A 24,336-nucleotide genomic window follows, 5' to 3' on the forward strand; every position below is an offset into this window, starting at 1 on the left:
ACAACCACCGTGAAAACCTCCCAATGTTCCAGTGTGGTGCTGCACTCGGGTCCCAATCCCGGTGGTTCGTTGTGTGGTCTATCAGCGCAACTTCATGACGGACTCTCCTAAGGTGGTCTGCTCCAGTCACACACTGCGCCCCCACAAAACGAACTCCTGAGACGTCGCCCATCGGCCTCCGCTTGGCGAATAATACTACTAATAATATGGAATGTCGGATTCGGTGCGCTGCGCACTTCTGTTTCGGTTTCGTCACATCTCTCACTTTTTCTCTCAGCGGCTGCCTTGTCGCGTTTTCTTTGATTCCATTTATAATTCCGCACACTTAAGACTTTAAAGATTTAAACTGAAGCCCAAGCTATTATTGTTTATTGTGTAACCCTGAAGTAAATCATTACATTTTTTATGAAAACTCAAACTTGATCAGGTGATCAGAAAAGAGTGAGGGTCTTGATGCTTTTGGGGGTCTTGAAACCGAGTGGTTAGCGCGTCAGAATCTCTTCTTGGACTTCTGCGCCTTTGACCTCATCTTGAAATCCCCTCATTTGGGAATTCCGAAAATTTTTCTCTAAAGTCTAAAATAAAACCCACATCGTGACACCGTACCGTGCAAACAGCGCATTTATATAAACCGCAAAGGCGCAATAAAAATCCAAGATAAACGCGTCGTATCCGCGTGAGCAGAGGCGCATCTCCTGTAGCCGCGGCGGGGCCGTTCTAGTTCGGTAGAAAGTGCGGTCGGGCCAGTGGCGTTAACGGAAAGTAAAAAGCAAATAAATAAATAAGCAAATGAGCAGGTGGCGCAGTGGTAGTGCCAAGGAGACTGTGGAAGATTGTGGGTTCGCTTCCTGGTTCCTCCCTGTGTGGATAGCGCTTTGAGTACTGAGAAAAGCGCTATATACATGTAATTAATTATTATTATTATTATTATTCTATTGTCCTCAGTAAAACTCCCAATAATTTATTTTTATATGATGATGCGCATTTCACCTAACTGAGCCCAAGTCATTACAAAGTGAAAACGGATGGTGGCGCAGTGAGTAGCGCGCCCGCCCCACGGGGGTCCAGCGTTCAAACCCTCTCGTGAAAGGCACTATATAATAAAGGAGTATGAAAAGAATATTATAAATAGACAGATGTGAAAGTCACTCAATACAATACCATACAGTTTATTTTTGTTGAGCCCAAAATCACACAAGAAGTGCCGCAATGGGCTTTAACAGGCCCTGCCTCTTGACGGCCCCCCAGCCTTGACTCTCTAAGAAGACAAGGAAAAACTCCCAAAAAAAACTTGTAGGGAAAAATGGAAGAAACCTCAGGAAAGGCAGTTCAAAGAGAGACACCTTTCCAGGTAGGTTGGGGCATGCAGTGGGTGTCAAAAGAAGGGGGTCAATACAATACAATACACAGAACAGAACAAATCCTCAATACAGTATAAAAATAAAAATTTAGAAGTACGGAGCAGAATTTAACAGTAGATGATATCCCATAATAAGATTTGGATATGTTGAGAGTCCTGGAGACCTCATCCATCAAGCTGCCTCCCCCATTTGGCCATTCCACGGCTGAAAGAGCGCCAATCCGATGAAAGGACCCGTCTTTCCCACCATTCCTGCGATCCTCCATCAGAGATGACTTTACCTTAGGCAGGCAAAACAACTTGGCAGGTGGGCCGTGGCACCAAGTGCCACATTTAAGTACCGAGAAGAGAAACAGAATAGGTGAGGGTTAGTATCCAATTCTAACTATCATGTGACTTATGTTTTAGTGCTAATGACTAACAACAGAGATGCAGTCTGTACAGTTAATCAGCAGCTCTAGTCAGGGTGTGCTAAACTGAAGTATTGAGTCTTCAGCCGGGATTTAAAAGCTGAGACCGAAGGGGCATCTCTTATAGTAGCAGGCAGACCAGTCCACAGTTTAGGGGCCCTGTAACTAAAAGCTCGACCTCCCATTGTTATTTTATTAATCCTTGGAATCATAAGCAGACCGACATCTTGAGATCTTAATGTGTGCTCTGTTTTGTAAGTCATGATAAGTTCAGACAAGTAAGCCGGACTTTGGCCATTTTAATGCTTTATATGTTAAAAGGAGGATTTTGAAATCTGCCCTAAACTTAACCGGGAGCCAATGTAAGGATTTAAGAACTGGAGTTATGTGTTCGTATTTTCTTTTCTTGTAATAATTCTTGCAGCCGCATTTTGGATTAACTGGAGGCTGTATAGAAAACAGTTTGAACATCCAGTGAACACCGCATTGTAGTAGTCAATCCTACTAGAAATAAATGCATGAATTAATTTCTCAGAATCCTGTTTATTTAGAAAGCGCCTTAATTTCCTAACATTTTTAAGATGGAGGAAAGATGTTTTGGACAACTTTGTAATATGCGCTTTAAATGACATGCTAGAGTCAAAGATAACTCCTAGATTGCGGGCTGATTCAGTAAAATTAATGGGGATTCCAACTGAGTTAAATGATAACAAAATATTGTTGTGATCAGCATCATTCCCTCCAACAATTAACATCTGTGTTTTATCTGTGTTTAAAGACAAGTAGTTCTCATTCATCGAGTCCTTTAATTCACTAACACAACTAATTAAAGACAACATCGGAGAAACTTCATTTGATTTAAATGAAAGGTATAACTGGGTGTCATCTGCATACGAGTGAAAATTAACATTGTTTCCTAATGAGAGATCCCAGTGGAAGCATGTAAAGTGAAAACAGTAAAGGTCCGAGTACTGAGCCCTGCGGGACACCATATTGAACTTCTGTGTATAATGATGGAGTACTGTCAGCACATTTCTGTACATATTGGAATCGATTTGATAAATAAGAACTAAACCAAGCGAGCACGGTGCCTGTAAGCCCAACATCATTTTCTAGCCTGTGCAGTAAAATCGAATGGTCGATGGTGTCAAATGCTGCACTTAAGTTCAACAACATAATTACAGTGGAGTTTCCTTTATCAGAGGATATCAGAATGTCATTTACAACTCGTATTAGTGCCGTTTCTGTACTATGACCAGTGCAAAAACCAGACTGGAATTTCTCAAATAAATTGTAATGCATAAGGTGTGACTGAAGCTGACTGGCGACTACTTTTTCTAGTATTTTAGAGAGAAACAGTAAATTTGAAATAGGCCTATAATTATTTAGTATGTGTGCGGTCTAGGTCTGACTTTTTAAGTAATGGTTTAATGACTGACACTTTTAGTGTATCGGGTACTGTGCCATGCAATAATGAACTATTGATAATGTTTAGGATAGGCGCTGCAAGAACATCCATTGCACTTTTTTACTAGTTTTATTGGCACTGGATCAGGGAACAAGTAGTGGGCTTCATTTTAGAAATTAAAGTTAAGACTTCCTGCTCAGTTACAGGATTAAAATTACTAAAGTGCTGAGTGCAATGTGAGGCAGGGTCTGCTAAGCTAGTATTTGGTTTGTAGTGTGATGCAGAGATCTGGGATCTTATATTTTTAATTTTCTCATTGAAGAAGTTCATAAAGTCTGTACTGCTAATATCTGTTGGTATTTTGCACTGTTGATCTGAATTTCCTTTTGTTAATTTAGCCACTGTTCTAAATAGTACCCGAGGATTTTTATTATTGCTATCTATTATTGTAGAATAGTATTCTGAGCGAGCTTTAAAGAGAGCTTTTTTTATATTTATTAACACTCTGTCCATACAATTTGAAAGACATGTAGCTTTGTTGTTCTCCATCTGCGCTCCAGTTTTCGACACTCTAATTTAAGAGCTCGAGTGTCTTCAGTAAACCAGGGAGAGTTTCTATGTGCTTTGATCACTTTTGTTTTAAGGGGAGCCATTGTGTCCAGAGCATCTCTCAAGGTCACATTATAATGTCATGTCAGCTGATCTAAATTGCTTTCCGCAGTTACACTCGACTTACTCAAAGTATCTATAAATTTTGAAGCAGAATTTCAATCTTGATGTCGCACTGTCTTTGTTGTAATCTGGGAGTGTGTTGACAAGGGCAGGACTAAATCAAATGTAATTACGCAGTGATCGGAAATAACTTCATTTAATGGAGTGATATTTAAATTTTGAATTTCAACTTTGTAAGTATATAATAAATGAGTATGAAAAGAATATTATAATTAGATGTGAAAGGCGCTATATTTTTAATATGAAAGGATTATTATAAATAGAGAGAAAGGCGCTATATTATAAAAAAGAAGTTCAAAAGAAACAACATTACAAATCTAGCAGGACAACTCCGTGAATGTTGTCGAGTGGCCGAACCTGCACAGCCCGCACGTGAGCCCAGCTAAACATTTGGCTGGTGGCCTTTAAAACATCTAACCACCAGTGGTCTCCGTCTAACCTGACGGAGTTTGAGGGCATCTTGCAAAGAAAAATGGCAGACAATCCCCCCCCCCAAATCCAGGTGTGTGAAGCTTGGCACGTCAATCCCAAGAAGACTGGAGGCTGCTAAGTTGTTTTGAATCCATCTGCAGTGACTGGTGACCTCCTGCTCGCTTTGTCACTCGGAGCTGCTGAGGTTTACTGGACGCTGTGATAGAAGTGACAGGTCTGAAGCCTCTGCAGGACAACAGATGGATCGATAAGGCGCTATACGTCATTTGCTTTGGTCATTCCCATCACTGCAGTTTTTCCCATGAGCCTTTTCTCTCTGAAATCTGTCAAAGGTAAACGGCCAACTTGTATTTTAGGTTAAAAGTCACACAAACCGCGTCCTCGCGTTCTTTTGATTGTTTTTCCAAATTCTGAGAGTCGCCAGCACACCAGAGGTGGGCTCCTTAGATGCCAGAGCCCCACACACATCCACAGAACAATTCAGACACATCCTTCAAGATCAAGTTTATTGTCCTTTGTACTCAGTACAATTAAATTCTTCCTTGCATGTGTCCTCAGAACAGTGACAATGACACAATCCCAATAAAAGTCACACAAACAAGCAGACACAGAATGCAACATCATAAATAAATACAAGGACTCTCTCTGTACAGGATACACACGAGGAGACGCCCATCGTTAGCTGTCCTCACCACTACGACTGTGCGAGTGGCAGCCCCCCCAGCTTCTGTCCCATGATTCGGACCCTCCTACAGGATTAGATCAGCACAATGCCCCCCAACACCTGCCGACAGAAGGGACCCCTCCATCATTCTCAGCATTGAGCTCAAAGCCCCTGGAGTGTCCCGCTGCGGACCAACTGGGGTAAGCACCCGTCCCAAATGTTTCCCCCCTTTTTGCTCGTCTTCTTCGACTTTCCGTCTCACTTAAGGAAGACCCCCCAGCATGTGCGGCCATCAGGCTTCAGTCGCACTCCGCCTCGGGTGGGCACAGTGGTCTTGTTTTGAGTTTGTAAGCCTGGTGTCGACTTCGCTTTTTAATATTCCAGAATTCTGGAATTTGTGGAATTGGAGTTAAGGAAACGACCAGCACACAGCAACCTTGTGATGGTGTGCAGCAGGAAAGGCGCTATATAAAATAACGATTCAATTGCTTAGTGTTGTTCTGATCGACACAATGACAATTGTGCTCCATTGCTATCCTGAATATTTTTAAATGCTTTGTTTGTCACATGAGCCCAGATGGATGTTTGACTCGTTTCATTTCCTTATTTCTGTTTAAAGCTCTCCATAATGTAAAGAATACGCGAGCAGTACTGGGCCATGTGACGAAGGGCGCTATATAAAGTTCACACTCACGCATTGCTGTGCCCATCCATTCTTTTTTCTACCTTTAGTTATTAGATTTACAGTTACAGGCAACCAGAACTGGGCACATGGAGGACCGGGTACCAACCATGGATGGGTGCGAGTCCGAAGCAGGGCACACACACACACACACACACACACGTACCTCTATTCTTTAACCCCCTGGGCGCCACACACACATCCATGTCCAAACTGTACACCTTAAACTATTCGGCCGTCACCCACACGTGAAGCTGCAGTGCCGTTTTTGAAATGTCCGTTTAGAGGTGAAGCCACAAATTGAAAGCCGTGTCTGAGAAGAAGCCCCTCCGTCCCAAGTCTTCCTGTTAAGACTTTCAGGACCACCACACCATCCACAAAGCCCGGCGCTGAGGTGTCAGGTCGATGGTCCAGCAGTGCTGACCTCCCACGTCACCCCTACACTGCCATGGCCACCAGCTCGGTGACTTCATACGTCCCCTTGGTGCGTAATTTCTTCTTCAGCTTCGAAATGAAAAACGCCACCAATGCCAGCGTCGCCAAACACAGAGCGGGTACGACGATTTTTGCCATAAAAGGAGGGGCCTGCAGGGGTTCACATCTGCGTTCTGAAAGAAACAAACAAACAAACAAATAAATAAGTAATGAAACTTTACGAGGGCTAAGGAAGCAACAGGAATACCAGTCAGTGAGCCGTACCAACTGTAATCTCGATAACTTCAACCTCGTAACCCGCCTCGTTGGTGACATTCAGCTCATAGCGGCCCGAGTCTTTTAGCGTGAGGTTGTAAAGCGAGAAGTTCCCGTCACTAGAAGAGTAGCTGGCGCTGTCCCCTACTTTCTTTAAGGTCATTGTTGAGGGTGGGTAGCTGATCGTTTGGCAGAAGATGGTGACGTCTTCTCCCTCTTGAACCTCGGCTAATGGATGGACCTGCACAGTCGTGTTCCTGGGCGGGACTGTTTTGAAAGAAAGAAAGAGAAAGAAATGAATGGGAGTGAGGATTTTCTTCATGTGGTAAGCGGCCATTTTATATTTGCGAGTGTGAGTGGCTTGGCATCCCGTCCAATGAATTGATGGAATTTCAGGTGGGACCCGAAATGCAGATTGAACAGTTTTGTTTGATGAAGAGAGCCAACTTGCAGCATGGTGGCGCTACACTTATTGCTGCCCCCTCACAGTCCCAGACCCCTTTTTTTGCACAGTTGGTGTGCTTTTCCTTCAGGTTCGTCTTTTTGTTTCCACACCAAGACCTCCTTGTGTAAGAATGTGTGCCCGGCGAGGCCGTGGGCTGCCATGATGCACCCCAGCAACCCAGGAACTGGACCATGCCATGAATGTCCAGCTTTCCCAAGACCCTGCTCTTGATAAGAAGTTAGGAGTTGGCGCTGATAGGGCGCATTGCCGCACCCTCCACACGACAAACCAACTCAGGATCCCAGATTAGGACCCAAGTGCAGCCCAGCCATGCAACGGGTGACCCGTCCGCACCACACCAGTTCAGATGGAGGGGAACAGGGTGAGGTTTTTTTTTTTTTTTTTTGTTTTATGGTGGCTGGAGTGCCAATTCTGCCACCTGCCCCCAAGTTTTTCCCTGCAGGTTGGAGGTTAACGGATCAATTGCAGGTTAAGAGGTCCCTTTTGGCATTTTATGGGATTTGAACTGGCAACCTTCTGACTGCCAGTGCAGATCCTTAGCCTCCGATAAGGGGGTTAGAAAATAAAAATGGCCAATATGCATCAATATATCGTTCTTTAAGAAATTAGATTCAACCATCACCACATTTATTTGGAATTCAAAACATCCCCATACTGTATCTGGGCTTAAAGTGGAGAAGGACAAACAAACTGGATGGCCTTCACTTCACTATTGGCACGTAGACTTGTTTTGCTCAACTGGAAGAATCCTAACTCTCCTCTGTTAAGTCAGTGGGTGACTGATGTTTTATATTATTTGAAATTGGAAAAAATCAAATTCTCACTTAGAGGATCTGTGCAGACATTTTTCCAAACCTGGCAGGATCTGATCAATAACATTTTAGAATAAGCTCTTAAAGCACTGAGGAAGTGGATTTTCTCCCCATTTCTTTTTCTTCTCTATTTATCTTTATGCACTTATTAATTTAAGTTTTATTCTGCTGCCCATGCTCTCTTTCTCAAGGGTGGGGGGTTGATTTGTTTTCAATCCTATTCTTGTAAAATTGATGTATTTGTATGGAATGTTGTGTGATTTCAATTTAATATTGTTTTATCAGTATGCTGCTGCTGGAGTATGTGAATTTCCCCTTGGGATTATTAAAGTATCTATCTATCTATCTATCTATCTATCTATCTATCTAAAATCAATAAAATTTATAAAAGAAAAGAAAAATGGATGCACGCTGTACTTTATTTTTCCACTAGAGGGCACAGATTGACAATTCAATATCTCATTCTCCGATATCTTTTTTTTTTTTTTTTTTCTTCAGGGTGAGCATGTGCTGATGCACCCAACACACGACAAACCACCCGGATTGAGATCTGAGTGCAGCCGGGCAACTGGTGACACCTAAGCACCACCCTGAAGAGTGGGAGTTGTTTTTTTTTTTTTTTTGTGGCCACTAGCCCCCAGGTGTTCTTGCCCAGTTGGACACTGAAGCCACTTAAACGGTTTTCTGGGTCTACCAGGTATGTCATCAGGTTGGATTGACATCATAATCTGAAGTTGGACAAATGGGGCTCAGGGGACCTGAAGTCTGACCAGTGTAGATTACTTGTTACTGAAATATTATCGTGAAATTCTGATAAATCCAGAAAGGCTTCACTCGGCCCCCAAGCAGCAGACTCATTTCAAGAGTTTTTACACTCGTGTAGAAAACACAAAAGAGCCTCAGAAGGAGAGCTGATGAGAAGTCAGGCTGTTTGAATGTCCAAACGCACGCGTCCAGGAGCACAAAGCTGCTCCAACATACAGGGGACTCAGAATATTCCGACCCTTTCACTATCTCTACATTTGATTCTGTTGTAGATTACGTTTTCAATGGAAACAGTTGCCATTGTCGGTGGCGTAGTGGTTCACTTCCCAGGTCCTCCCTGTGTGGAGTTTGCATGTTCTCCCCGTGTCTGCGTGGGTTTCCTCCCACAGTCCAAAGACATGCAGGTTAGGTGCATTGGTGATCCTAAATTGTCCCTAGTGCGTGCGTGTGTGTGTGTGTGTGTGTGCATGTGTGTGCCCTGCGGTGAGCTGGCGCCCTGCCCTGTATTTGTTCCTACCTTGCGCCCTGTGCTGGCTGGGATTGGCTCCATCAGACCCCCGTGACCCTGTGTTAGGATATAGCGGGTGGACATTGACTGACTGACTGACAGTTGCCATTGTATCCCTCAATCTACACTCAATAACCCATAATGACAACGTGAGGTTTTCAGAAAGGTTTGTAAATTTAATAAAAAAAAAAAAAATGAAATCTTTCATTCCTAGAAGTATTCAGATCCTTTGCTGTACTCAGGTGCCTCCCATTTCTTTTAGTGATCTTTGAGATGTTTCTAGAACTTGACCGGAGTCCGCCTGTGGCACACTGAATGGCCTGGACCTTGTGTAAGAAGGCACACCTGTACCTGTGCATAGAAGGTCCCAAAAGTCACACTGCATGCCGGGACAAAAACCAAGCCATGAAGTCCAAGGGACTCTCTGTAGACCTCCATGATCAAATTATGGTGAGGCACAGAGCAGGGTGAAGGGATAAAACCATTTGTAAAGGTTCGAGTGTTCATAAGAGCACACTGCTCTCAATGGTTGTGACATGGAAGAAATTTGAAGCCACCAGGAATCTTCCTTGAGTTGGCTTTCTAAGTAACTTGGCAAGTCATGGAGGTGACCAAGAACCCAGTGGTCCCTTCTAACAGAGCTTCACAAGTCCTCCTCTGCTGAGATGGGGGAACTCGTTGGAAGGACGACCTTCTCAGCTGCACTTTAGCCACTCTACCATAAGTGCTTGATTGCTGGACGGACGCCACTCTCGAGTAAGAGGCATCTGACAGCCCACTTGGACTTTGACAAACGTCACTTAAAGGACTCCGGTCTGAGGAGGGAAAAACTGAACTCTCCGGGCAGAACTCCAAGCACTATGTCTGCCAAAGACCGGGCACTGCTGCTCATCACATGGTGTTGGCAGCATCACGCTATGTGGGTGCAGGGACAAGGAGACTGAGCAGAACTTTCAAATTTAGAGAGGTCCTTGAAAGAAATCTGCTCCAGAGTGCGGGCCTCTTCAGACTGAGGCGACACACTACAATGTCCTAAAGCACACATCCAAGAACATGCTGGAGTGGCTTCAGAACGAGTCTCTCACTATCCATGAGGGGGGCCTCAGCCAAAGCCCCTGGTCAAAACCCCATAGAACATGAGTGGAGAGTCCAGAAGATGGCAGGCTACAGTCACCTCCCCTCCTGTCTAAAGAAGCCTTAGAGGAATAGCCAGGAAAAATGGGATAAACTGTCCAAACGTAGGTAGGCAAAGAAGACTCCTCAAGAAGAGTCAAAGGTGTAACTGCTGCCAAATGCGCTTCCAAGAAGTACTGAATTAAGGGTCTGAATAATCTATGGGGGAGAGATTTAGTTTTTGATTTTTAATACGTTTCTGAAAACATGGTGTCACTTGGTCATTGTGGCTTATTGAGTGTAGATTGATGAGCATAAATGACAAATGTATCTCTTTAAAAATTAAATCTGCAACACGATAAAGTGTGCAGTGGGCTTGGTGAGTCCACTGAACACCAGGTAACCCCCTAGCAATTATTCACAAGGCACCTTGTCGGTTACTCACTGAACACATCGATGTCCGCCACAGCCAGTCTGCTCCTTTGCTCCTCTGGTATCCCGTCCACGTGCAGCACGGCTCTGCAGGACACCTGCTTCTTTCTGTCCTCGGCTTTGGGGGCCCACTTATAGCAGGAGGTGACGTTCTGCACCACAGCACCGCTTCCTGTGTGGGACTCTAAAATTGTTTCTCCTTCCAGCCATTGGATCTCCATACTGCTGGCCGGGTACACATCTTGGATGGTGCAGGTGACCGTAGCTTCTTCTCCTTCCCGGAAGATGCCGACAGAATCAATGACAGGATCCTGAGGAAAAGCTACAACGAAAGGCGGCCCGTCAGGTTTTGGGGACATCTGAGCCAATTAGTCACAATTTCTATCTCCTAAAAAGATGATGTGTAAAGTAACATCAGCAATTACAGTCGTGGCCAAACGTTTTGAGAATGGCACAAGTGTTGGTTTTCACAAAGTTTGCTGCTTCAGTGCTTTTAGATCTTTTTGTCAGATGTTTCTCTGGTATATTGAGGTAGAATTACAAGCAGTTCAGAAGTTTCAAAGGCTTTCTTACCAACCAGCTCCAGACTGTGAGACTCGGCCCCCACCACTCCTCCATTCGCACACTGAACACCGGTACCCCACAAGGCTGTGTGCTGAGCCCCCTCCTGTGCTGTCTCTACACCCACGACTGCAGTCCGGCCCACAACAACAACCTCATCGTCAAGTTTGCTGACGACACCACAGTGGTCGGACTCCTCTCAAAGGGAGGCGAGGCAGATTACAGGGCGGAGGTCCTGAAGTTGGCAGCCTGGTGTTCAAAGAACAATCTGACCCTGAACACCAGGAAAACCAAGGAGAGCATTGTCGACTTCAGGAGGCACAGCCCCCCTTTACATCAATGGCAAGTGTGTGGAGAGGGTGCGTACCTTCCGGTTTCTCTGCGTCCTCATCTCCGCTGACATCTCTTGGACAGACAACATCACAGCAGTCATCAAGGAGGCTCAGCAGCGGCTACACTTCCTGAGGGTCCTCAGAAAGCACAACCTGAACTCCAACCTGCTACTGACCTTCTACTGCTCGTCCATCGAGAGCCTGCTGACATATTGTATCACAGAATGGTACGGCAGACGGAGAGGCTTCAGAGAGTAGTAAACGCAGCACAGAAGATCATCGGCTGCCCTCTCCCCTCCCTGATGGACATTCACACCTCCCGCCGCCTCAGCAGAGCAAAAAACACCATCAAGGACAGCTGCCACCCTGGCTCTGATCCGTTTGACCTGCTGCCCTCAGGGTGGCACTACAGGTGCATCACAACAAGGACAAACTGACTCAAGAACAGCCATAACCATTCTAAACTCACACATGCACTGACTACACAGTCGAACCCCCCAACCCCTGGACTTCCTTCTATCCATCAACTGTGCGTCAACTTTTTGCACCGTTTATGTGTTGTGTTCTCCATACTGTATATGTCTGCACTGGAGGAGCTGCTTTTAATCTTATTGTACATGTGTATAGTGACAATAAAAGGCATTCTATTCTATTCTATTGACAATTACCGTATATACTTGCATTTCAGTTCTCCCGTGGATAAGTCGGAGCTTGACTTTACTGTACGATTTCCGGTATTTTAAAATGTCGGCTGTGTAAATTGAATGTGGAAAACTCCCGCTATTGGTCTAAGGGATTACGATATGCTAACACCCACCTGAGAGAGTCACCACGGAGCGCACGGCCTTTGTTTTCTATGTGTTGTGCCTACGTGACCACACGGTGACACCCAAACTATTCCGAAGAGACGTTTGCACAGTTTTGTGTTTTTTGTATCTCACACCCTCATCGTAAGAGCATCCCTTATCTACGATGGAGCGTTCAATCAGAAGAAAATATGAAAATAGAAAATAGCGAAAGAAATTGAGAACTGAGCTGCTGTAACAAAATTCGATATGCCTGAGAAACCGAAGCGAGCTTGGAGGAGCCAAGATGATGTCTCTCTAGTATATAAAAAAAAAATCTTGGAACGAGACTTTTTTTTCCGGCAGCGAGACGTGATCTTTTGAAGAAAGACAGAGAGACACTTTCACATCCCGCGAGACAGGCACGTCAGGTCATACTTACAACCTTTGTAAGCAAGTCCCGTGATACACATGCAGAGCAGGTTAGAGATAATGGAAGTATGAAAATTCAAAAGTCTCCAAAAAATGAGTGAAAAGATCACATTAGCACAAACAAAACGGAAAATATCACTCGGTGAAATAACGGAAAGAGAGATTGCATAGTGTTTGAGGACAAACGGACAGGTGCTGTACAGGCTTTTAAACGTTCAAAGTGCCGATCACGCAGAATGGAAGCAGCAGTAAGCCAGTAGCTGATCGAGCAGAGAGGAGGTAATAAAAACAACTGTCATTTGTGTTCCAATATATCACTGTTTATGAGGATCGACCGCGTCACCTCGCTGTGCATTCACCCACACTCTTCATTATGGCGCATGGCGCTGGGTTTAGTGGGGAGGAATTGTTATGCGAGCGAAGTTCAGATCACACGGTATGGCGGCAGCAGCAAGCCACAAACTGATCGAGTTTCCCATTGTATCACCATGTAAGAGGGGTTTCTGAGGAGCGGCCGCATCTCCTAGGGGTGCGTTCAGCCCTCCTCTTCACAACGGTGCGATGCATAGGAGGGGTCGGGGGGGTGGGAGGGGTTGGTGAGTGAAGCGAGTAAAAAAAAAAAAAAATCTGAGTGTCGTATTTTTGAAAGGGCGTATAAGTCAGGGTCTCATTTTATGATCAATTTTTCAGGTTTCAAGAGTCGACTTATACATGAGTATATACGGTACATTCAGTTTATGCGCAGAGTCATTATTTGCAGCGTTGGCCCTTCTTTCTTTCTCAAGAATTCACCCTGGCATGCTGTCAGTCAACTTCTGGGCCAAATCCTGATTGATGGCTGCCCATTCTTGCATAATCGATGCTTGGAGTTTGTCAGAATTGGTGGGTTTTTGATTGTCTACCTACCTCTTGACCACAAGTTCTCAGGTCTGGGGAGTTTCCTGGCCATGGACCCCAAATTTCAATGTTTTGTTCCCCAAGCCACTTCGTTCTCACTTTTGCCTTATGGCCCGGTGTTCCATCATGTTGGTCACCAAACTGTTGTTGGATGGTTGGGAGAAGTTGCTCTCAGAGGGTGTTTGGTCCCATTCTTTATTCGTGGCTGTGTTCTTAGGCAGAATTGTGAGTGAGAAGCAACCCCACGTAACATGAATGGTCTCAAGATGCTTTACTGTTGGCCTGACACAGGACTGATGGTAGTGCTGCTCACCTTTTCTTTTCTTTGTTTTGGATGCCCCAAACAATCAGAAAGGGGATTCATCAGATAAAATGACTTTACCTCAGCAGTCCAATCCCTGGACCTTCTGCATAACATCAGTCTGTCCCTGATGGCTTCTTTGCTGCCCTTCTTGATGCCCACCAGGCCATCCTCCAAAAGTCTTGGCCTCACTCACAACTGCCTGCTGCCATTCCTGAGCAAGCTCTGCCCTGGTGGTGCCCACAGCTGAATCCACTTTAGAAGATGCTCCTGGTGCTTGCTGGACCCTCTTGGGCGTCCTGAAGCCTTCTTCACAACAGCAGTGGAAATGTTTTTTTTTTTTTGGATTACATTCATTTTCATGGCAAAGAGGGACTTTGCAATGAATTGCAATTCCTCTGATCGCTCTTCAGAACATTCTGGAGTCGATGCCAATTGCCATCATAAACACAGAGGCAGGAAACTTTGTGAAAATTAATATTTGTGTCATTCTCAAAACTTTTGGCCACGACTGTATAATAGGAAGGCAAAAAAATAAATAAACAAATAAAAAAACAGACAAGTGGGAACAACAACAGGACAGAAAGGGAACAAGAATGAGAAGGGGGGTGGAAATGAGAACATCTAGAAGAACAAGAATGTGAAGGGGAAATAAAATAGGAACGGAACAATCCAGAAATACAAAAAAAAGTGAATAGGATCAGCAACCAGGGTGGGAGCATAATACTGCGTTCCATTTAATTTGGAAGTCAGATGTCGGACCTGGCAATGAAATCACACCCGAGCTGACAGTGTTCCAGTAAAACATTCAGAAAACTAATATAGACACCCTCAGGAAGAATTTTGTTGTGTTTGCTTTTTCGGAATAAACACCAGTTGATAACAACGCATTACGTGGTATTTTGCAGAGCCAAGCAAAATGTCCAGTGATAGAAGTGGGACAGTACTGTGTGCCCGGACGATTTAACGAGACACAAACAGAAGTGCTGCTAAACACCATAATACTACAGTTTGCACTGCACTTGGTGGTGTAAGTCACCAGGTTGGATTGATATCATAATCTGAAGTTGGACAAACTCTGACTTGACACTCCAGGCCCGAGTTACCGAGTAGGAGATTTGACTTTTGTGGGCAGAACTGGAACAGTTGAAACTCGGAAATTGAGACTTCCCAGTTCAAATGGATTGCGGCATTAGTTAAACAAAATTAGAACAGGAATGGGAATAAAAACAGCTGGGCTCTCTGCCAATGATAAGTAAATAACATCAAACACGATCAGGAGATGGATGTTGTTATGTTAAAAAAAAAAAACAGACAAAAGTCGCAAGCTAATGGACTCTGTACTAAAATCAGAAATTGAGGTCAAATAAACACAATATAAATTTGTGCACAGGAAAATAAATAAATTAATTAATTAAAAAAAAAAAACACACAAGACATCTCATTAATTGTAATCATCAATCCTGAATCTTGGATGGTTCCACTCGGAGAGACAGCGGAGTCAACACAAAAGCAAATGGGAATTTCAGTAACCGTCCCTTAGCACTACACTGATGTGTCACAGCAACCGCAGCACAAAACAAAAAAGATATCACAGGAGAAAGAAATTAAATGCTAAATAATCAAATAGAATTGAGAATGAAATGACATTGGAGTTTCATCTTTGCTTTGTACAAACTACTTGGAAAACAAAAATAAAACCAGACTGATAGATCTAAGAGACACTAGAGTAGACAGCTTTACATATCAATTGATTAATATCCATCCATCCATTATCCAACCCGCTATATCCTAACTACAGGGTCACAGGGGTCTGCTGGAGCCAATCCCAGCCAACACAGGGTGCAAGGCAGGAAAGAAACCCTGGGCAGGGTGGATTGATTAATATGTAAAACTCTATATGATAGACGGAACTTTTTTGCATTGATAATAAGAAAAAAAGCAAACAGGACTAGGGAGTCCCATAGAAATTTATAATAATGGCAAAGAATATGAGGGGAAAAATAGCAAAGAAAACGATATGAAACAGGAATTGAAATGAGAACAGGAATGGGAACAGCAACAGGCTGGATTACCAATGAGAATAAAAACTGGAAAATGAGGATGCAGGCAGGAATGGTAACATTGAAAAGAATAGGAACAGAACGGGACAGAATTTGAAATTGACAAGACATTAGGGAAGAAATGGAATGTAAACAGGAGCTCGATATGGAGTGAATACTGGAAAAGGAATTAGAGTGCAAATTGGAATGGGAACAGCAATGAGAGTGGGGCTATGTAAGAAAAAGAAATGGGAACGGGAATAGAATAGGAAAAATCAATGATAATAGAAATAGGAAGAGAATCTGCTACTTAGAAAGTGAATTAGAACCAACATGACAAGCAGAATGGGAACAAAAGTTTGTGCAGAGACATTGTCTACGGTAGGCCAGCTGACGTCTCGTCACCAAAATTAGTCTAAAGGGACATCAAATGGGGTCTGGCATTTCGACATTTTCCTCGCACTGAATGATCTTGTTATCGATCTGTGACCAAATGCTAATTTCGTACTGCGGATTGTGAACACTCTGTATACAACACAGATTTATTCTACCGGCATTTCCCATTCATACTGAAGCTCTGAGCTGATGCACACCTACCATAGACCGTGATCTGAATGCGACTGGATTTCCTCACAGATCCACACCTGACCTCACAGAGGTAAGAACCTCCATCCTCAACTCTGACGCCTGGGAATGAGAGCCGGGACTCCAGAGCCAGAGTACTGCTGTTTGAAGGGTTGTCCATTTCTTTAGTCCAGTTAAAGTGCGGAGAAGAGCAACCATCGGCACAGCAAATCACATCCAGTGGGCTTCCCAGCATCACAGTGGTCCTGCCTTGCACAGGCCGGGTTTCAGCTTCGAAAGAGGCAGCTGGTGTAGTAAGAGAGAAAGAGAAACACATGGAGTAAATCGTACTCATGTATTTCTAATGAGAAAATAAACTTCTAGAATTACAAATGTATCATTTGTCTTCATGATATTTAAATGAGGGTTGAAAAGATAATCAAATCACCTGGCTATTACTTTGTATTTTATTCTTGCAAAAACCACAAAATTCAAACCCCCATGCTTCTATTGGGCATTATGGTTATATTCATTGTGTCAGGCGCTATATTAATAGTAGGAATGGCTAAAAGGTTTGTTATACAGTACTGCAAAAGAGTGCTGTGCTTAGGACTGCAGTCTCATAAGTCCACGGACATGGACTCATCTCTTAAAACTTTAGTCCATCACTAAGCCTGTGTAGACCGGTGGCTCACCTTAACACTACGGAGTCCAAGACCACCTTCAGTAGAGGTTATCAGGCTCTATGGTGCCCCTCTGTCAGTCAGCTATCCCACAGGACTCAACAATACGCTAACATGTTTCTCTTTCTATCCTCGTCTTTAGTTCTTTTAGAACTGACCCTACAACGACGTCTTTCACTGCTGCCGAATCTGTCAGTCAACCGACTACACTCTTAAAAATAATGGCACTTTACTGGGCTGTGTGGTGCCATTGCTTGAAAAAGAACCACTTCATTTTGTGGAGAGCTGTCTGCACATCAAAGCGGATCTTTGGGGTTTGAAAAGGTTCCTAAAACAGAAGTCTTTAATGTAGATTAGACAAGCAGAACACTGACAGATCAAGAAAACCTGAGTTTAGAGCCTGTGTTACTGTCCTTTAACAGTTAGGGCCGCATTGGTATTTTACAGATCTGTTAACTTCTATTCATGGTTACTTATGGAAGCTGATACTGATCTATAGAGGTAAACGTTCTTTCTGAAACCCTCATATGTACAGATCTTTGGGGAACGAAAAGCGGTTCCCCTATGGTATTGCTCTGAAGAACCAGTTTTAGTTCTAATTGGCACTTTAAGAGTGTGCAGCGCCCACTTCTTTCAATCATTTTTGAATTTTGTTTTGACACAAAGATGTTCTTCTATCCACAGTATTAAGACTTATCCATGACTTCTACCCAATTAGTTGGGAATGCTACCTTTAACGTGTGTGTCTGTCCGGTGCTTATGTCTATGTCATTACAAAACATTTTGAAATATAAAATGCATTGCACTTTCCACTCCAACAGATGGTGCATCACAACCATTTACACTGCGAATCCCATAACAGAGACGTTTGCATTACTTTTGACATTCCAACAGATGGTGCATCACAAACATTTGCAGCAATGCATTTTATTGCTGCACACATTACAAAACACATTATGGTACACTGGAAACGTTAACCCTGATGTCTACGTTGATTACTGAGATTTCAACCCGTCTTACAAGGGTGGCACAGCTAGTGTAGCTATAACATTTTAAATGTGCCTTGCATTAGTGACTTGTGTGAAATAAGCTATAATAAATGATTGATTTATCTGAATGACCATGTATTTGGATTATTATCCCCCATAATGTGATATTTGTGCATGATTTATAGAGTGCCATCTGTGAAAGGTGCTATATAAAACAGTGTTTGATTTTTCATTGAGTGCTTTGCATTCACGTTTCTCGTTGCGTTGTGCTGGTCCTCGGATGCTCAGACGTGATTGATTTTAGCTCCCAAGCCTTACATTGCATAACATGCACTCTTGTTCTCTTTTAAAGTACTCTGTGGCTCAAAACTTATCCATTGTCTGAAGCGGCTTAACTCATTTTGGATGTTGTGACGAAGCCAACCTTCTGAAAACCAAGTTGGAGCCAACTGTCACACGGCCTACCCTGAATGTCTTTGGGAAATGGGAAGACAGCCAAGACAAATAAAAGAAGCTTAAAACAAAACATAGTCAGGCTGACTATAAATTACCCTTACTGGTGCCCTGCCAGGTTTTGCAGACTAATCACATTTTGCTTTTTGTAAGTGTCAAAGGAGTAAAATGTGGTAGACACAACTCATAAATCTCACTACCAGTTTTTGCTGCATTTACACACCCTGCCACTGAAAATGAACGATCTGAGATTTTGCAAATGGAATTAGCCAAGTTCTAGCAGCTGTTTTATGAAAAGACTAGAGCCGCACCTGGTGCTGCCTGGGTATGTAACTTGAAGGCAGAACCCAACTTCTATAAACAATGCTTCATAAAGTGTACCTCCCAGAGACAAATTAAATTAGTTTCAGGGCTGAAAATTCCAGGATAAGGCACTATCTTAAAACCTCACTGTGGTATGAAAGACCCAGCACCAAAATCAAAGGTATCCCCAGTGTCAAAGTTTTGAGTGCCACAGCAGTCTAGTGTCTTTCCTGACAAAGCAGGGAATGAGTGCCAAATACTGGAACAAGGGGGTGAAAATGTACAAAGAATAAACACACCAACACATACACATCAAAAAGATCATAAGACTGTAACAACCTCCCGTGTTGTTCCAAATATACAATACTAAAAATAGGCCTACCTAAGAACTTTTATAGACATCAACTTATACATATTAAATGACATGTGAAAAGTTATATTGCATATCGCAGAGATTTTCAAAATATAATGACAGATAAAAAAAACAGCCATCAAACGAGAAAATGCCGCAAATTCGCTCTTCACGTAACCGAGAGAGAAAGAGAAAGGGAGGCGTGTTTGGAGCATGCGCTGATAGCGCTTTGCCGCACCCGCCACACGAAGAACCACCTGGACTAGGACCCGGATGACACCTTAGCGCCACACTGGAACTGGGTGAGGTTTTTAAGGTGGCTGGAGTGCCAATCCTACCACCAACACCCAAGTTTCCCCTGCATTTGGAGGGCCAGCTTGCAGATTAACGTCATGTCCAGGACGAAGCAATTGCAGGTTAATGGCCTCGCTAAGGGCTCAAAGGAGTAAAGTCACCACGACCAAAAATCGACGATGGAATAAACAACAAATCAGAAATCACAATTATAAAAGCGCTGCAAACAATGGAACAGAATTTAAAAACATCTTCTGCGAAACGTATTTTTAAAGCTGGAGGCGCAACAACATATAAGCAACAAGTGGGAAATCCAGCAAATCCCAGTAAAGGAAAAATACTGGAAATAGAAAAACTGTCAAGCAGCGACAAACTTGGAGTTAAAAAGGCTGGGAATGCAACAACTGAAAGAATTGAACGTACAGGAATGGAAAAGTAAAGAACACTTGAAGACTACAGACGAGAACATTACCCCAAAACGGTGTACTCTACCAGACCCGCGACAGGTGCACGTGGAGGGCGGTGTGCCGAAAAGCGGACTCCGTGCTAGTGTGGAACAAAAGAATAAGCACTTCGTAAACACATCAAAAAAAGATACCATTAAAACGCGCAGAACTGCAAGTTGCACATAAATGCAGCATAAACGCCGAATATGTTACTCATATTCCTCAACCAGAAAATGCCGCAGAAGCCGAAAAATGAAAAGGTACAAACCGGATGTGCATAACCACCACGCTACAGTGTCCAATCAGAAAACAGAGAAACCGGAAGCGCGGGATTATTTGCAGAGACCGGCGAGGACTTGGAGGCGGGAGACTGCAGCGTTGACCATAAAGAAGGTAGGATGGCGGGAAAGTGCGTGCAATATGATAAAAATGAAAGACGGTTTCTAATCATAATATTTCGTGCTATGTACATGTACGCTTCTGGTATTTTAAGTATATTTAAAAAAAAACATTGATATATATGTGTCATCGCGAGGTGGTTCGTTCATAGGTTTGACATATCCTGTTTTACAGAATCCAGCTCCCATTTCCTTTTAAAAGTGATTATTATTATTTTTATTATCCAAAATGAATTCAGCAGGTGTTTCGGCTCACCTTCAACTGTGACGCTGACGTTAGCCGAGCTGCTCCCGTACACGCTGAAAGCTTCGCACTGGTACGTCCCGCCGTGAGTCTGCAGCGCCTCATCGATCAGCAACACGGCGTCATCGGAGACTTTTTCAAACTGCCCGTTGGCGAGTCTTCGGCTCCATCGTATCTGAGGTGGCCATCTGCTGTCGGCAGCACAGCTGAGGTTCACCATATCGCCTTCTCTCACGGTGCTGTCTGGAAACACTGAGATGCGAACCTGCGACGGAGCATCTGCAAGGAACAAACAGAGGGAAGTCACATTATTGTGGGCTGCAAGTGCCGTGGGGTTGGGGTTAGGACTGGGTTGACGGATCTGCATTTCTTCGAAGTGGCGAAATATCAGATAAATAAAATCGTTTAATTTTATATTTGATCATTTGACATAACATGGGTGGGATCATTTTCACTAATTGAGTACAATGCAGTAATCATCTCAGAGAGGTTTCTGCAAGCAACAAACTGGAGAAATAAAAATACATTTTTAGCAAATTCAGAAACAAGAAATGACCAGAGCCATCTCGGGAGTGCTGGGTTCGGGGCAGGATATGGGAATTGATGCCAGTCCACTGCAGGGCATACTTTGGAGTTGCTAAGTAAACATGTCGTTGGGACGTGTGGGGAAAACCAAAATACCAAGAGAACAACAGTGCCAATCAAAGCCCATGTGGGGCCCTAGGCTTTGGGGATTGGAGGTATGGGTTCTGGGGTCACCCTCGGTGTCCGGAGCACGTGCCACCCTACATATATGGATTGCCGGAGTCCGTTAAAAATAACGGTGCCAGACTGGGTCTTCAGAGCGACGCCACAAGGGAACCATTTTTGCTTCCCAAAAGCACCATCCATGGAACCTTTTATTTAGATCAGGGTCCATGATCTTTAAAGGACTCCTAGCAGAGGCTAAATTCAGGTTTTCTTGATGTTTATATCCTGCCTTCTATATAGTAAACATTCCTGTTTCGCTCACATAAGGAACATTTTTAAAGCCGGAGGATCCAACTTTGCATGTTAAGAACCCTTCCCAGAATGAAATGGTTCTTTTTCGAGCAACAACCACACGACCCATAAAACGCCATTAAAGAACTAGATTTTTTAAGAATGTAGGAGAAAAGCTCGAGCATCCTGTAAAAATAACCCTATAAAGGTTAACATGTCCTACGTTAAAGTGCATTTTTACAAACATTCTCATTTACTGTTTGCTCTTCATGGTAATTTGCGAATTCCTTCAGTGTATCAAAACGGAACACTTACACAGGTCACTTAGTGATATGCTGCTTGATTTAGTTATTATTTGCTGGTCGTTGTCATGGTCGCCAACAAGTATTGTCACTTTGCAGACGATGTAACCCTCTCCATTCTTTGGGGACACCCTGTATTCCGACGTGTATTCCGATGTCACTGCAGAATCGTGAAATTCCTTCAGTAGACTGTCCCCGTGCAGCCACTGGATTGTCGCTCCTCTCTTTGAGTACACGCCGTCCGCGCTGCACGTGAGAGTCACCGCCGCCGAGCCGTCCTCCGTGCCGTTTTTAGCTTGAATTACAGGCGGTGAAGGGAGAGCTGCAAAGGCAGAAAAGATCAGGTCAGCACATCTGGAATTAAACCTGTGCATCAGTATACATTTTAATATCCCTACCCCGACTCCCTTTTTATGTTTAGCCCAAACTGAATTTAAGGGGTCCTGAGGCACAAGACCATAACAGGAACCAACAACAACATAGGAACAGCAGATTAATTTAATGCAAAAGGCTGGACTGCGCACCAATCACTAAGATGACACCTTCTAGTGTAATTGGTCGCATTTGTGTCATTTTAAAATAAGAAATTAACGTCAATGTGCGCGTTTTGTCTGCTTTTGAAAAACCCAGAAGACCCTTTGAAACCCTGGAAAAAGCTGCAAAAGCGACAAAGGAAAAGAGCCAGCAGCATGAAACACAACACCACGACAAAGTCAACCCGAAACCGTCAACTCGGAATATTAAAAGGACGAACTCATATTGCGATAAACAGCCGTCTGTCCAGCTCCTTCTCAACATCCAGCAGTGCAATGGGAACCGGAGTTACAAGTCCAGCTGTTGTGGATTCAGGCAGCGGCCACACACACGATGCAACTACACAGCAGCATTCAGATGACAGATGTAATAACCCAATACTCCGCACTCCTGGACTCACCGAACACCGTCAGTTTCGTCCGTTTTTGTTTTGTTTCGCGTCCGCACTTCACATTGCACACGTAAAGGTAGCCATCGTGCTCCACTTTGGGGATAATGTTGATTCGGTTATTTTCAGATGACCCCGGCGTGGGAATGTCTTCTACTGTGGACCACCAATACTCTGGAGAGTCGCACCCTGTGCTCCGGCACTCGATCATAGTGAGGGTCCCCACTTCGGCAATTGTCTCGCTCGGTATGATCACCTCATATTTACCTATTGCAAAAAGTATAAAAAAAAATCACTGAAATTAAAGCAACTCGAGTATAACGAAATCAACGTCACAAACTTGTCCACGAGATACGAGAGGTAAACTCGGGAGAAAATGCAAATATCTAACATGACCAACGTCACAATGCATTTTTTTTACAAACATTCCCCATACTGTGACACGCTATTGCTGTACATATTAACTTGTGAATTGTTTCAGTTTGATAGTATAAAGTACTTACACAGATCACTTGGTGAAATGCTGCTTGATTTGGTTATTATTTTCGGGTCGTCGTCGCCAACATGTACTGTCACTCTGCAGACAATGTCATCTTCTGTGTTCTGTGGGGACATCCTGTATTCTGATGTGACAGCGAAATCTCCAAATTCTTCCTCCTTCAGTACACTGTCCCCGTGAAGCCACTGGATTGTCGCTTCTCTCTGCGAGTACACGCCGTCTACACTGCACGTCAGAGTCAGCGCCGGCACGCCGTCCTCCATGCAGTTTTTAACTTGAATCGCAGGAGGTGACTGCAGCGCTGAGAAGGAAGAAAACGTCCAGTCAGCACGTTCGGAATTAAACCCGAGCAGCAGTAAGCATTTTAATTTCCACAGCAACTCCACTTTTACTACCATTTATTATTTTTTGAACCTAAACTGATCTTCGAGCAGCGTTTGAAGTGGGCCGGTATACTCACTGGTACACTTTCTACCCATCCTTCTTAAAATGACGATTCTTTACTGGCACTATTTGGTTCTTGACTATGTTGCGCGGTTCCTCTTAACTCCATTGCCCGACAAAGCACATTTCATTCTGGGACAGGTTCTTTGCATATGAAGTTGGTTATTTGTGCTTTGAAAAAGTTTTTATAAAGTAAAATATTTAATTTATGGTAGGCTACGGATACTAACAGATTAAGAAAACCTGAACTATCCCGCGTTATATGCAGCGAGAGTCCGGAACCTTTGGTATTTCACAAATCTCTCACCAGTTATACTGCATGGTTATTCACTGTTACAGATCTAAATAAGTTAGCCCTTAACTGACGGATTACTTGAACCCTGCGGTAATAACCCAATGGTTCGCACTTCTGGACTTACCGAACAAGATCAGCTTCGTCAATTTTTGTTTTATTTCGTTTCCGCACTTCACATTGCACACGTAAAGGTAGCCATCATCCTCCACTTTGGGGGTAACGTTGATCCGGTTGTTTTCGGGTGACCCCGGCATGGGAATGTCTTCTACTGTGGACCACCAGTACTCTGGAGCCTCACACCCTGAGCTCTTGCACTCGATCACAGTGAGGGTCCCCACTTCGG

The 24,336-nt window shown here is 43.7% G+C and overlaps 1 protein-coding gene across 1 annotated transcript in view; it reads right to left on the reverse strand.

Annotated features, from left to right (window-relative positions):
- vcam1b (vascular cell adhesion molecule 1b) overlaps positions 1-23,645 on the reverse strand; it is a 38,443-nt gene extending 14,798 nt beyond the window's left edge. The window contains exons 1-8 of the mRNA XM_051932479.1: positions 23,259-23,645; positions 22,768-23,022; positions 21,847-22,155; positions 20,563-20,829; positions 16,422-16,694; positions 10,488-10,796; positions 6,388-6,645; positions 6,129-6,296 (exon numbers count right to left, since the gene is read on the reverse strand). Of these exons, the coding sequence (XP_051788439.1) occupies positions 6,129-6,296; positions 6,388-6,645; positions 10,488-10,796; positions 16,422-16,694; positions 20,563-20,829; positions 21,847-22,155; positions 22,768-23,022; positions 23,259-23,517 (2,098 nt within the window). The 5' untranslated portion in view covers positions 23,518-23,645. The remainder of the gene's footprint in view (positions 1-6,128; positions 6,297-6,387; positions 6,646-10,487; positions 10,797-16,421; positions 16,695-20,562; positions 20,830-21,846; positions 22,156-22,767; positions 23,023-23,258) is intronic.
- Positions 23,646-24,336: the final 691 nt, after the last annotated feature.

The sequence above is a fragment of the Erpetoichthys calabaricus genome, chromosome 10, assembly GCF_900747795.2.
Source record: "Erpetoichthys calabaricus chromosome 10, fErpCal1.3, whole genome shotgun sequence".
Lineage (NCBI taxonomy): Eukaryota > Metazoa > Chordata > Cladistia > Polypteriformes > Polypteridae > Erpetoichthys > Erpetoichthys calabaricus.